Raw genomic sequence first — 14,221 nt, 5'->3', positions numbered from 1 at the left:
AGAATCTGAACAAAACAGGTGCGTTATTTGTGAGTATGCAAGTATCTGACCTCCTGTCCTGAGGTCATGATGCTGGCATTCTCAAGTGTAAACAGGTCCATGATAGCATTCAGGAAACCAAAATCAACCTTCAGATCCATCTCTTGAATCAACACCTTGAAGTATCTGAGAAGAGAAAATGGTTGATGCAGGATTATACCTTAGCATGTGGCTCAAAGGAAAACAAGAACTGTTTCCACTGGGATTGTAGGGGGCAGATCAGAAAGTATATATAATGAATGCTAAAATCAGCAAAAACGATAGCGTACATCTCAACAGAAAAATAACAAATTGATTAAAAAAAACATTTACTTGATGCGAGTGATATCAGAGTGCCCTGCTGTTCTGGTAACAATGCTGATGTCAGTTAGAGGTTTGGGTTCTGCACAGAAATGAACATAAAACCATATTATGGTCTGAATCACTGCACATAAACAGCACCTGATGCCGAAAGCGAAGATACACAGACCTGAATCCATAGTGATGGATTTCGGAAGTTTAACTGGATAAAAAACAAAGGGGAAGATGGCACCTGGCAGCTGATTCTGGATCTGTACAATAGCATGCAAAGTTTGATGTTAGAGGAAGTAAAGTTTATGTTTTTGCCCTTATAATTGACTTCTCTCACCTGAATGCGGTGAATTTGGACACGGTAGGCTCTCTGTCTTGGTGAGATGCTGTACTCCACCTTAACCCCAGGCAGGAAGTGCCTCCTGAGAGGAGCGTTCAATGGCTGCAGCATCCTCATATCAATGCCATTGGGAGTAAAGCTCACCTACACAAAAGTCACAAACAAAACTGAACAGAGAGGCTTGTGACCAATGATCATTTCTATTACAGATCAACTACTCCTGACTGTTACAGCAGGAAAGCTAAACAAATATTTAGCCTCTAACCTGATAGTTGTTTTCCAGGTCGACAATGGTGTTGTCAACTGGTCCAGACTCGATGTACACTTTGAAGCTCTTCTCGAGCATCTCAGTGTCTTTTGTGCTCAGAGTTTTCCAACGACCCTTCTTCTTAGGCTTTATTTCCCACACCACATCAGAGCTATGGCAAGGTATGAGAAACAAGAGCAATAAATCACCACATACAGATTTGAAAAGTTCACAGGCATTTCATTTCAGGATGATTGATTGGATAAAAAAAACAACAAAATTAAAAACTGCAGGATTTTATCTTGAAGGAACAGACTTTTAATACAATTGAGGATCATCTTTAGAAAAATATCTTTCGTATATAGTATCTAAAATGCTTGGTCTTGATCAAGTTTTCTGCTTTTTATAATTGTGTACAAATATGTAGGTTGCTGGTTTACAGACCTTGTGATCCCAATATAAGAGACCTCCTGACTGCTGCTGTTGTTAACCAGAGATACACCAACGTTCTGCAGTGACAAGATGATTTCCTGTTCAGCCAGCTGTGCTTTCTCACTCTCACAAAGCAGCTTGAAGATTCGCCGTTCCTCTGTGAACAGTACAACTCGCTGGAGGCCTATGGGCGAAGAAGAAACCCAAACCAAACTATTTCAAAATGTAATTTATCTCCAAAGTGAAAAATGAATACCAGAGATCACTGGTCTGGTTTGTAAATTAAATTTTCTCACAGTTTTAGCAGCTATATAACTATTACTGCATTGTCAACAAACACGTAAATTTGAAGTACACTGAAATTAATAACAGATTGTGTAAAATGAAATCACAGAATGGATCTAAGAGGGCTGGGTTTATGAATTGAATTTGAAACTCTTGGCACTTTACCTTCATAAAAGGAGATAACAAAGAGTTTCCCCTCATTGTTCAAGTTCTCACGCAGGTCCTAAAAAACACAAGTACAGAAACCCACATAATAACACAAAACTTTTTGGTATCTCATAATTATATTCAAAATATAGTAATTTATGGCTTTGAATGGCATAAAAAGAATTCATTAGAGCAACCATGCTTCATGAAATCCATCAGTGTGAGTGTGCAGCATCATCAAACACACACTGTCTGGAAAGTCTGGAATCCATTTCACCACTATGCTGCTGGTCTTAAATAAAAATAAGTAAACCTATTATGTCAGCACCAACAGACATTATCATGGAGACAGGTAGCTATTAGAGACTTCAAGTCATTCCTAGCACACGTTTTGCTTTTTATTTCTCCACTTTATAACTTGAGTAATGAATATATGCAAAAGTCATGAGCATACTTGAATACTGAAGGTGACGTCTCAAAGTTCTTTTTGTACATCAGACACATTTTTAGCTTAAAACTATTTGAATACTGAAGGCAGCCATCCTTGTGTTATGACCAAGAAGGCCAAGGACAAAGCCCTATCAACTCTCGACAAGGCAAGAAGGTTTCCGTGAGTGAGCTAATGCATTCACTGATGCCGTGTAATTAATCTACCACAACAGTTATTTTCTCATGGGTACAGTTGAATACCTCCTCACTCTTCAGTTTCCCGCTGTAAGTACCACAGTTCCAGCAGAGCTCTCTAGACCCGGTGGGTTCAGCCCAGGTGTAGTGCACAGCTTTGCCTGCTTCTAGCTCTTCCTGCTCTGTTAGCTTCTGAGTGCTGCACACATATGAAACAAACACATAGAAACCTATCAGAAATATTACCCAAGACTATGAACTATAAAGAAATGTAGTGTTAGGAAGCAAATAATGAAATAAAGAAGTACAGTATAAAAATCAAACAAAGGACAATATAACAGAACCCAGCCACCAAGCATCTACTGCCACAATACCCATTCAAAGTACCCATCTGATAGGAGACATAAACCATCCCCCTAAACATGCAGAAATATGACAGTATGGAACCACGCAGGAAAATCCCGTATACTGCTTCTGCAGAGAAAAAGTTTAAATATGAATTTATACAATCATTTCAGATGGAATACAAGTAAGAACATAAAAAACGGTATAATATAAAGAAGAAACACAAGAGAGTATGGCACAAAAGAACCACAGGAAGGAGCATAAATTCATGACTCCACCAGCAGAGCCCCGTCCAGTCAGCAGCCTCGAAAACTAGTAAAGATGATTTAACATTTAATAACAGACCTAAGGAACATGCTATAGCAAAAAACTAGGTTTACATGTCTAACCTGCTCCTTTTACTCTATCTTAATATTTAAGAAAGGTTCTAGATCAGATTTCAATACCAGTCAATCAACAGAAAAAGATGTAATCTGAGGAGCAGATTACACAGACAAACCACAATCATGGCAGTCTTCCTCTGACCACACTCTGCCCTCAAGTACGATGTCACACTGACGCAAATTTGTGTGTTTCTGAGCTCTTGCCAGTGGGTTTTCCAGAGAACCTAGGGGAGTGATCTGCACGGGCGAGGAAAGGACCCATTGAAGTTTGGTAAAAGTTAAGGAATCTTTTCCTGTTTTTTAACATTGTGATTCCATAACTTCCATAAATGAAAAAAAAAAAGACTGACAATTTACCATTACCACCACTATTTCAGTCTCTATATTTTATTTGTGTAGACTCTGTATGTGTGTTTTTTTACATTAATTAACCTCCTGTATTTCCTAGGGGATATCAGTGATAGTCTGACCGTGATTCCATGTTGTCGGCTTTACTAAACACAGCATTGTCAGGAAACTATTTGGAGGTTGAACTTCTTTAGAAAAGGTTGCTATACCCAACATACATTAGTTAATGTGTTTAGCTCATTTTATATGTTGCAAATCTAAAATTTTAGTGAGGATAACTATTCTCCCACAATATATGCAAAAGCACTTCTCTGAGTGTCAAAAATCTGTGAATTTTACCATTTTCTCTTTTCAAAATGTATTAAATAATGTGATATCTTGATAGGAACAGTGGTAATAAACAGTTAACATGGCACATTAGATTTATTCAACTTCCAAATTAGCTCTAATGTTCTCTTTATTATTTTCTCTTTCAGAGATCAGAGTGTATCTGAAGACATTCCACTTTTTATAACTATCTACCTGTCCTCCTCCAATGAGAAGGAGAGGTCGAGGACTTCATCAGGCACCCACGTGGATTCTGTCAGGGCACTGTGTGACCCACAAGACAAAAACATCAAAACAACACAACACACAATAATCCTTATCAGTCAAAGCAAACAGAGATATTACTGTATTTACAAAATGGTTTAAGACTGCTGCAACAAAAGATAAAGTCAAATCAATGAATTGCTAAACTTAATCTTATGTATGAAGACATGTGATGATAAAAACTGGTAAGACAGACATAAGAAAAAAAATTAAAGCAATAAAACAGACACAGACAAAAGGATGGCCAAGACATCCTATAGAACTTCTTAGAAAAATTTGTTTTACTTTGATGAGGTCAATGGTGCCAAACGATCTTCAATAAATCAGTAAACATGATTCTCTGTATGCATTCTGCTCTCTCACCTCTGATGGAACAGCAGAGTCTGGTCTTTGGTGTGGTTGATAATAAGGAAGGGGGCTGTGCCGTCAAGGTATTCAGAGAATCGAATTGTGGCAGAATGTTCTGACAGGTTAACATCTAGAATTACCCCACTCACCTGCAGAAAAGGGAATGAAATCACAATGTAATTTAGGAAATATAATACATAAAGGTGTCTTAAATGCTCTAGAAGCCAATGGAATACATTTGGTTATAACTGAACATCAATTTTAATAATAGCTGCAGAAAAGGTATTTACATATGACGTGTAATGCTTAGAATAAACACATGCTTGCTGGTCTACTTACAGGGTTGTCCATACGCAGCAATAAGCAGTTTTCTGGCCGTGTGAAGTCAATAGTCCGAGGAGGCAAAAGACAACCGTCTACTTTGATCATTAGCCGCTTGGTATCGTTTTCAGGCCAGAAGGGAATTGCTGACTGAGTGTAGAATAAAACAAAGCCTTATACAACATAAAATGAAAAAACTAAAAATATATAACTAAAAACTGAAACTGACATTGTAGCACATCAAGTCATTTCACAAACCCGATTTGTTATACATAAACAGTCAATTTCAGTTTATCGTCAATAATAACCAACCTGTTCTGGCAGAGCCTCAGTCCAGTTGTCCAGCCCCTCTTCACATACTAACATGGTGTGTTTGGTTCGGTTGACCAGTGTATAAAACGGTACAAAAGTCACAATGCGGGTCAGACTGAAACTGCTTGGATCGATCTTCACGCCAACCTGAAGTCAGACAGAAGTCATACACATAAAGATATGATTAAAGGCTCACTGGAAGACAACCCCTGCCTAAGAATAAGACGAAAAAACAAATGTCTTACAAGGTAGTCTTTGTAACGGCCTTTACATCTGACATCTCCATGGCTGCCAACGGTATCCAAGGAGAACTCATCAGAGAGTTCACTGTCTGAGATCATAAGACGAACCTGAGGGATGAAACAATGTCAAAAAAGTGTACAGTATAGTTCATAAATCTTTCAGAGTATAATCAAAGGTACAGTATTTTTCACTTTGACATATGTTTGACACATTAATTTATTTTTTACTTAACAGTGACAGAATTTCTTTGACAAATTCACTGAATGGTGCATTAAAAAAGTCTTTTAAAATATTTTTCCAGTGTCTTTTTGATGTTTCAAGAGAACAACCTAAACAAGGATAACTCAAAAACACATATGAAAAAATACATTAAAATTACATATAATGATTTTAGCAGAGAACCTATCAACTGTGTTTATAGATTCCCTTCAAATACATTTTAATTTCAGAGACCTTAAAAAGTTAAAACTGTCATCATTTTTAAAATTTCTCATAAAAATTTCTCAATTTGAAAAAGCAAGACTGGCAATGCTTTAATACATGTAATAAAGCATCAGGTTAATTATTTTTATTTATTTTAACTTTAAAAAGTTATAACCTTATTGTTCTTCAGGAAATAACGAGGCTTGAAGGAGAACAAGAGGGGCATGTCGTAGTCCAGGGGGTGTTTGCGGTGGATATCATCAGCCTTGTACTGCAACAACCTACGTGTCTTGTTCACCATCCAGTATGGAGAATGGATAGCCATCACCATTTGTCCCACCTCAGATTTAACATGCAATGCTATGTCCAACTCAGCCCTCTTCCTCTCTGTCCCTTCAAGACCATCTTCGTCATCCTCTCGTAGAGACTGAAACACTATAAAGGTGATCTCTTCCTGGTCGCTGCGAACACTGTATAACAGAAAAATCTGATGAGAAAAGTTATGGCAAAAAAACATGGGCTCATCTTTTCATTTAGGTAACAGAAATGGTGATACAGTAAACATGTTATTATATGTTCCTGTTTTGCTTCATAATTTGATGACAAGAATGGCACAATAACATTTATTAAGTACTAATACATAGCAAATAAATTCTAGAGGCATCCAACCTATACTCAGCAGACCAGTCCTGAGCCAAGTAGTTCAGTAGGCAAAGCTCAAGACTTGATTGGTTCACAACTGCAGAGTGAAGCTGGGCTGAGTGGCCTGGTTCCAGAATGGTATCAGGGTCAGAGACTCTACTGTCCTGTTGGACAGCAGTCAGAGAGGAAAACTGTACATTAGTGATTGTAGAGCATAAGAATTTAGCAGGATCGGCTTGTCAAAAGTAATTAACAAATTCCTGACAAAATTCAGGAATAAAATAAAATTATCTAGTATTTGCTGTACTTACAATAGTGATGTGAAATAATTTGAACTCTTTATCTTAAAACGACCCTAAGGGTAGATTTGCACAGCTTAGCTTCAAATCATGTCAACATTATTATGGACAATTTACAAATGAAGTGTGTTTTTTTTAGACTGACATTCCTCTTTGGTGCATTTGTTAGCATCTTATAAAATAATCTTTAATTTTAAAAGTTTCAGACTGTAAATGCATTGCAACATTAAATGTTGAATGTAATATTATAACTTTATTAAAACATTTTTTCAACTATTTCGGACTGTAACCTTTGCAGTATAGAAAAATATTGTATTGAAGAAAAAGCGAATTTTATTAATAGTATGAAGACACATGACAACCCATGATATGGTCGATTTTCATGTACTGTGACGCAACACATTCTACCTTTAGTTTGTAGGAGATGGGGTAAGGAAGCAGGTTGCGTAACAGGATGGACGGCCACAGGTGAAGCACAAAGGGCACATCAAAGTTATCCCCCACATCTCCAGTGTGTGTGAATGACACAGCATCTTTCACTGGCACAATGTTGACCATCAGCACTCTATCCTCATTCCTACGATGACGACAGGTCTGCTGGAGGTGTGTTTCCAACTGCTGGTTGCTAAACTCTTCATAACTGAAGCCCTCTGAGGAGTCGAACTCTTGATCTTGATCATCAGCATTCTCTTCTGTAATTGGCAGAAGGCTCAGCTCAGACCTAAAAGGGACAGCAGAGAGAAACATGGTTTCAAACAGAGTGTACTACTGTATTTTATTTCGGTGCTCTTTGCAAAAGTCAGCAAAAAGTGTGATTAACAAGTAGAAAAAAATTATACATAAACAAACTCAAAGATAGTAATAGGTTTCTGATCACCTATATGAGTCCAGAGGCACACAGAACTCCTCAGTGGGCAAAGATGTACCCAGACAAGTTGATCCTTCCATAACTTTGAAAGGGATTGAAAAATGATTGATGATCTGAATGAAAGGAAAAGAAAAAAATGTTAAATCAAAGAATCTTATTTTTTCCATTTCAATGTGTATCAATTGATTACAATACATAAACAAGAACCAATCCAGTCACAGGCGGCAACATCCCGTGACACCCCTGTAATTCAAAATTTAACGTTGCTTTTTTTTTTCATCTTTCGATCTGCAATGGTTGCGAAGATATTTGGTGGACTAACGAACAGACTGATGGACAAACACACAAACGCTGAAAATTACAATACCTCACCGCTTTGAAACGGGATGTAATTACAAGTTTTGGACTCTTATCTCCATAATTTGTTTTGCAGATTAATATAAGCAGCTGTAAAGAAGTCCGTCATTAGATACAGAAACTGCAACCTTTCATAGAAAGTGGGAGGGTAAATCTGTGAAATATATTCAATTGATTTGAAGGAGATCCAACGGCAACCAGATCAACTAAATTAAAATAAAGTTTTTAAATCCCAACATGCAACTAAAAATGTTGTAAAATATATGATAGATACTTTAATAATCCCGGAGGAAATTGTACATATTCACTGCTCAGGCATTACATAGCGAATAAATACTGGAAAAACACCATGAGAAAAAGAAACTGACATCACAGGACATACCACAAGACATACACTACACTAACAGACACATACAGCATTAACAGGACTTATATACTAAACTATAACTAAAATATAAACAGTATAAAATTAAAATATAAAGAGTATAAAATGGAATTAAAATAAAAAAATGATCAACAATAACTACGAGTAAAAATTTATAGATATGCCCAAGATAATCAGTCAAGTAGCACTGTGAGATTTTTGTAAATGAAAATTGTATAATGAATGTATTATTACATCCCGCTTCAAAGTGGTGACGTTTTGTAATTGTCAGTGTTTGTTCATTTGTCCGTTCTTATGTTCACCAAATATCTTTGCAACCGTTGCAGATAGAAAGATGAAACAAAAAAACAAATTACTTGGGCCGCAAAGGGAATGAAATTGAGATGATGACCTTGACCTTCAGAAAACTAGGTCAAGGTCAAATTTAAACTTTTACACTCAGGAACTGGATAGAAAGACAAGGGAGAAGGCCAGTGCATATACCTATGCACTAGCTTTGATCTATGGTCATAGCTAGTGCATAGCTTTGACCTAACCTGAAAGGTCAAAGATACGCACTTGTCAGGTACTACTTCCAGGGTACCCTGACCTACCCTTCGTGAGATGTTGCATTCTCTGGCTGCCTAGTTATTATTGTTCTTGTTTTTGTTATTATTAATTATTATTAATATTATTATTTTTGTTGTTGTTGTTGTTATTGAGTACCTGGAAAGGTGAGCGGATCTTGATGTACTTGCTGCCTTCCACAGAATAAATCTGACAGACCAGAAAACGAGTGACTCCGGAGTCATTATGCATGACACTGTACATTCCCCTGCCCACCTTGATCAGGGGAATTACACTGGTTGAGGTGTGGCCCATTGGAGCTGGAATGGGCAGAGGAAACAAGAACATTGTACATACAAAATGTTTGATTTGTTTTTGTTCAAATTATTGTTGTATAAGAGAGCTGACTGAATTACGATAAAGACAAGGGGACAGATTCCATCTTTCACAGAAGTTATTCTTTTCCATTATTTCTCCCCCTGCATAACTCAATCACTATCAAATAGGTTATATAAAAATAATTTATTTTAATTTTATTTAATATATCCTTTCAAATTTGTTAACATTCCTGATTGGATGAAAAACATTTATGTTAACAAAAGATATAATACAAAATTGAGTATGTTATAATCTAAAAAAATATTGACAGCAACAAAAAATGCCCTACATCTGCATGAGTAAATGAAGACTAATTATTTCTAACTTACTAGGTTGTATGTAGTAGTCCTTTCCACTTAACGAAGTCATTGCTGAGAACTGGTCAGATTCTACTGATGTATTATAGTCCATCCCGAGGGCTTGCCCATCCTGCAGTGTCACAGTGAAGTCGGATGTTGAATGGTCAACAAGACGAAACATCTCACTGTAGCGGACGGAGACCGGCAGGCCAAGGCGGTTTTTCACTACAAATGGAGCTGAATCCTTCTGAAAGAATTCAGCAGTCTGTTTGGCAGCCACTGCAAAAGCCTTGAGAAAGAAAAGGTTATGCGTGTTAAATATGACCACCTAATCTAAGACTTTATGATGAAATAATTACTGCCTCTCCCTTACTGTGCCTAGGTTATTCAGCATGGTCAGTCCACATTTGGAGAGGGTGATGTTCAGCTGGTCTTTACTACTGACGGTGATGACTGTCTTATAGTCCGGGATCTTGCAGTCCACTTCATCTGACAAACCTGTGTACTTCAAGGGCTTCTTCTTCATCTGATTTTCAGGGGGAAAATGTTACATAACATGTATGAATGTATAGAATTTCATGTGTCTGTTAGTATTTATATGATCACCTTCAGTTCTAATGTCCATGGTCTGAAACCGTCTTTAAACTCTTCTTCTAAGGGCTCCAATAGTGGTTCCCACACTCCCAAGACCTCATTGTAATAGTGAACCTAAAAGGTAAAATAATACAATATTGAACTATGTCTGCAATATTGATGTAGAGTGCCAGTAAAAATGTTTATGCAGAACACAAACATACCGTAATTTCCGGACACACTTGAATATAAACCGCACTAACTAAATTTTAAAAGAAAACACTTTGTACACATATAGGCTTCACCTGTCTATAAGCCACGGGTGTATAGGTGTTATAACATGAGATATTTACATAGGAATATGGTAAAATTACGGTAAAACAGTGGACCTGTAACACAGCAGCAAAACAGCAGTCTCCAACGTCTTGCCATCAATTCATTGATGACAAGCTTACGTGCAGCAGTTCAGTTTCTTACTTTGACAATCAGATCAATAGCCTTTAACTTAAAAGCTGCATCATATGGCTTTCTTTGTGTGAATTCTATCATATGGGGTGTGCATGATGTGCAAAATGTCTATTCAAAACAACATAACACATTCAAACTACAGTAGCGTCTTCCTCGTCACATTATCTCTTCAACCTGTCAATCTCGCTCTTGCACTTCCTGCTAGAATGTGCTCTGTAGGCCGTTACCCCGGAAAAATCTATAGATAAGCTATATCATTCCTTAGGCTGCGTGGTTCAAAGCATGTGAAAAACGTAGCTGTTTTTTGTCAGAAGTTACGGTACAGTCTTGAAGAACATACATTTTTCTCCTTAAGTCAGTTTTTTTGAAAACTCAAAACATCGCAAACACAGAATGCAAACGTAAAAGTCAAACACTGCTCTTAGACAGGGAAGGCATATGTGATCCAGTTTGCAAAGTGAAGGTAGTATTTGTGTGACTTACCTCCAGTTTTAGCAGGCTGTGTAAGTTAATAAGTGTGGACCAGTTTGTCACATTTCCCTGGAATGAGGACTTGGCCAGAAGCATGGGAATTGTGTGGTGTCCAACTCCAGCCTCTAAAGTCAGACACATTGAATTGATGCACACCTGAAAGAATTAATAGTCTATGAACTGACTCATCTTCTTCTTTCATCAAACTGAAACATTTTTAATACGTGTACAGTGTGAGAAATTGCTGCAAAACAAACTAGAACCAAGGCAGTCACAGATTGCAACATCCTGCAAAACCCGCAAATTCAAAATTTTACCCTGACCTGCTTGCAAAGGTAAAAGATCAAAGCTAGTGCTCTGACCTACTATCATTGATCAAAACACTAGCTTTGATCTACAGTCTTACTCACACTGGCCTTCTCCCTTATCTTTCCTGATTGTACAAAAGTTGAAGTTTGACCTTGACCTAGTTTTCTCATAGTCAAGGTCATCATTTTCATCCCTTTTGCCGCTCGAGTAATGTGCTTGTTGTTTGATCTTTCTATCTGCAACGATTGTGAAGATATTTGGTGGACATACTAACGAACGAACAAACAAACAAACAAACGGACAAACATACACTGACAGTCACAATACATCACCGCTTTGGAGAGGGATATAATTAACAAAGCTGCCAGAATGTTCTCAGCTATACGGTATTACCAATTGAGTCAAGTGCGGCTAAATACCTGCAAGGATTCCCCCTTTGGTATCAGAGGGACCAGTGATTTTGTGTCTTCATCCTCATTCTCTTCTAGGAACCAGAGCTTCAGCTCCTTCCAGCCCCGTTCCTTCCACAGGTCCACCGGAACGGGGCTATCTATTTCCTCAGGGGTTCCTGCTGCTGGAGTCAATGCCGATTGGATGGTGATCACTGTGTTGATGATGATTGGAGATACCTGGGCAGAGATATTCAAAACTGTTTCATTCAGATTTCCTTGGTCAAAGCTAACTTTCAGTCATATTCAAAACAGGATTAATCCTTGGGTCTATATGAGGAAACAAATAGACTGGTGTTAAAAGGAAATGCCTTTCACTTATTTATGCCTGGACTCAGAAAAACAATAACAAAAACCTCTACCTTCAGTGTGAGCATGTTTATGGTAACTTCCATAGCTTGAGGGGATGTTGGTGACTGAGTACTCCTGAAAAACACCTCACATGGCTGTAGCACTGTGGCCACACTGTTTATCCTCTTCTCCGGCAAGAAGGGGCAAGCCACCACCTATTATAAAATTGAAGTAAGATTTGATATTGGTGAATTGAATATAACATAAAGCGGCTTTTTAAATATTTAACATTTTGCTTTTCAAGATTACAGTACCACAGTGCTTTGCAATATTTTTCTGTTAAGCGTGCCCCACTATTTGAGAATCACTGTATTATAGTGACAATTCAAACCTTGAGGTCTCTGATAATAGCAATCATCTGTGATCCATTTGCACCGCTCTTCATCACTAGTTCACATTCTGTGGTCATCACCAGAGCTGAAGCATCAGCCCGTGTCAGGTCAGCCACAAACACAATCTCTGGATTACACACCGTGATGTTCATCTCTGTCTTTGATAGTACGGCTGTAGTTGTTGCTGAGCATTAACAAAATCAAAAACAGAGAAATACAAACCATTTCAAGTTAATTAAATTCGTGCCTAACATAATACAAACTGAAATGAAATGGTTAACTCACTGGGCTCAGACACTGTGATTGAGGCATTGTTGTTCTTTTTATCTCCCCCTCCAGAATTGCTCTTCGTTTGAGGAACTTGAGCAAAACCCTGCTCGGTAGCCTTGAGGAAGACATCTGCCACTGTGAGGAGGAACTCCATGCTGGCACACAGGTACACATCCTTTACCACTGTGTCCAAAGTGGTGCCATCATGGCCCTGACGGTAGTTCATCTCAACCATCATACTTTGCTCTGCGCCAGGACGCATTGCTATCATTCTGAAAAGGACACAAATTAAATGGGTGAAAGGTATCAACAAGGAAGAGACACAAAAAAAAACAAATCGCAGACAAAGTAGGATACAAGCCATCGTTGTCAATTTTCTTGTTAAATATACAAGCAAAAATTCAAGATATGAGCTGTGTCTCAGGACACCACCACTAGTTGGTGGATGGATACAACATAACAAAAATGTAAAATACATAAATCAATCCTTTAATAATCCCTGTAGGGAAACAATTTTTTTCCCACACTAAATATTTGTACACGTATATACAGTATATCGTACAGGCCCATACACTCACACAGACACACACACACGGGGCCTGCAGGCCCGCGGATAATGGGTGATAGAGAGGTGGGATCCACCATGAACAACTTACAAAGGGGACGGTGCCTTACTCAAGGGCACCTCGTCAGTGCTCAGGGGGTGAACTGTCACCTTCCCCTACCAGTCAGATGAGACCAGATCAAATGAGACCGAATCTCATATACGGAGTAAAGACGGAGCTCGTGTGTACTTGTGATTTATGCATTTCTTTTCATTCTTAATCATTCTTTACGTAACTTAAAAATTATTAACTGTAGTATTAAAGTAAATTATGCACGTCTATTGGTGGATTAAAAAAATTCTAACCAGAGAAGAAAGAGAAGTGGGAGGCCCCGCTGCACAACTGAGCAAGATAAGTACATTAGAGTCTCTAGTTTAAGAAATAGACGCCTCACAGGTCCTCAACTGGCAGCTTCATTAAATAGTACAAAATGCAAAATGCCAGTGTCAACATCCACAGTGAAGAGGTGACTCTGGGATGCTGGCCTTCAGGGCAGAGTGGCCATATCTGAGAATAGCCAATAAAAGAAAGATTAATATGGGCAAAAGAACACAGACATTGGACAGAGGAAGATTGGAAAAAAGTGTTATGGACGGATGAATCGAAGTTTGAGGTGTTTGGATCACACAGAAGAACATTTGTGAGATGCAGAACAACTGAAAAGATGCTGGAAGACTGCCTGACGCCATCAATCAAGCAAGGTGGGGGTAATGTGATGGTCTGGGGTTGCTTTGGTGCTGGTAAGGTGGGAGATTTGTTCAAGGTAAAAAGGATTTTGCAACGCCATGCCATACCCTGTGGACAGCGCTTGATTGGAGCCAATTTCATCCTACAACAGGACAATGACCCAAAGCACACCTCCAAATTGTGGAAGAACTATTTAGAGAAGAAGCAGGCAAC

General features: G+C 38.2%; 1 protein-coding gene across 1 annotated transcript in view; it reads right to left on the bottom strand.

Moving 5' to 3' along the window:
* The window catches only part of vps13a (vacuolar protein sorting 13 homolog A), a 38,874-nt gene that overhangs the window by 6,945 nt on the left and 17,708 nt on the right, over positions 1-14,221 (bottom strand). Inside the window, exons 38-63 of the mRNA XM_068309886.1 lie at positions 12,732-12,988; positions 12,446-12,630; positions 12,126-12,269; positions 11,734-11,943; positions 11,018-11,161; positions 10,100-10,201; positions 9,867-10,019; positions 9,524-9,782; positions 8,976-9,136; positions 7,538-7,641; positions 7,069-7,381; positions 6,389-6,525; positions 5,895-6,189; positions 5,299-5,403; positions 5,054-5,200; positions 4,760-4,891; positions 4,436-4,569; positions 4,004-4,072; positions 2,472-2,604; positions 1,800-1,857; positions 1,362-1,533; positions 936-1,089; positions 668-814; positions 509-590; positions 352-421; positions 51-165 (exon numbers count right to left, since the gene is read on the bottom strand). Coding sequence (XP_068165987.1) covers positions 51-165; positions 352-421; positions 509-590; positions 668-814; positions 936-1,089; positions 1,362-1,533; positions 1,800-1,857; positions 2,472-2,604; positions 4,004-4,072; positions 4,436-4,569; positions 4,760-4,891; positions 5,054-5,200; positions 5,299-5,403; positions 5,895-6,189; positions 6,389-6,525; positions 7,069-7,381; positions 7,538-7,641; positions 8,976-9,136; positions 9,524-9,782; positions 9,867-10,019; positions 10,100-10,201; positions 11,018-11,161; positions 11,734-11,943; positions 12,126-12,269; positions 12,446-12,630; positions 12,732-12,988 — 3,982 coding nt within the window. The remainder of the gene's footprint in view (positions 1-50; positions 166-351; positions 422-508; positions 591-667; positions 815-935; positions 1,090-1,361; positions 1,534-1,799; positions 1,858-2,471; positions 2,605-4,003; positions 4,073-4,435; positions 4,570-4,759; positions 4,892-5,053; positions 5,201-5,298; positions 5,404-5,894; positions 6,190-6,388; positions 6,526-7,068; positions 7,382-7,537; positions 7,642-8,975; positions 9,137-9,523; positions 9,783-9,866; positions 10,020-10,099; positions 10,202-11,017; positions 11,162-11,733; positions 11,944-12,125; positions 12,270-12,445; positions 12,631-12,731; positions 12,989-14,221) is intronic.

This window comes from Antennarius striatus, chromosome 3 (genome assembly GCF_040054535.1).
Source record: "Antennarius striatus isolate MH-2024 chromosome 3, ASM4005453v1, whole genome shotgun sequence".
Lineage (NCBI taxonomy): Eukaryota > Metazoa > Chordata > Actinopteri > Lophiiformes > Antennariidae > Antennarius > Antennarius striatus.
This window is presented reverse-complemented; position numbering and strand designations above follow the sequence as displayed.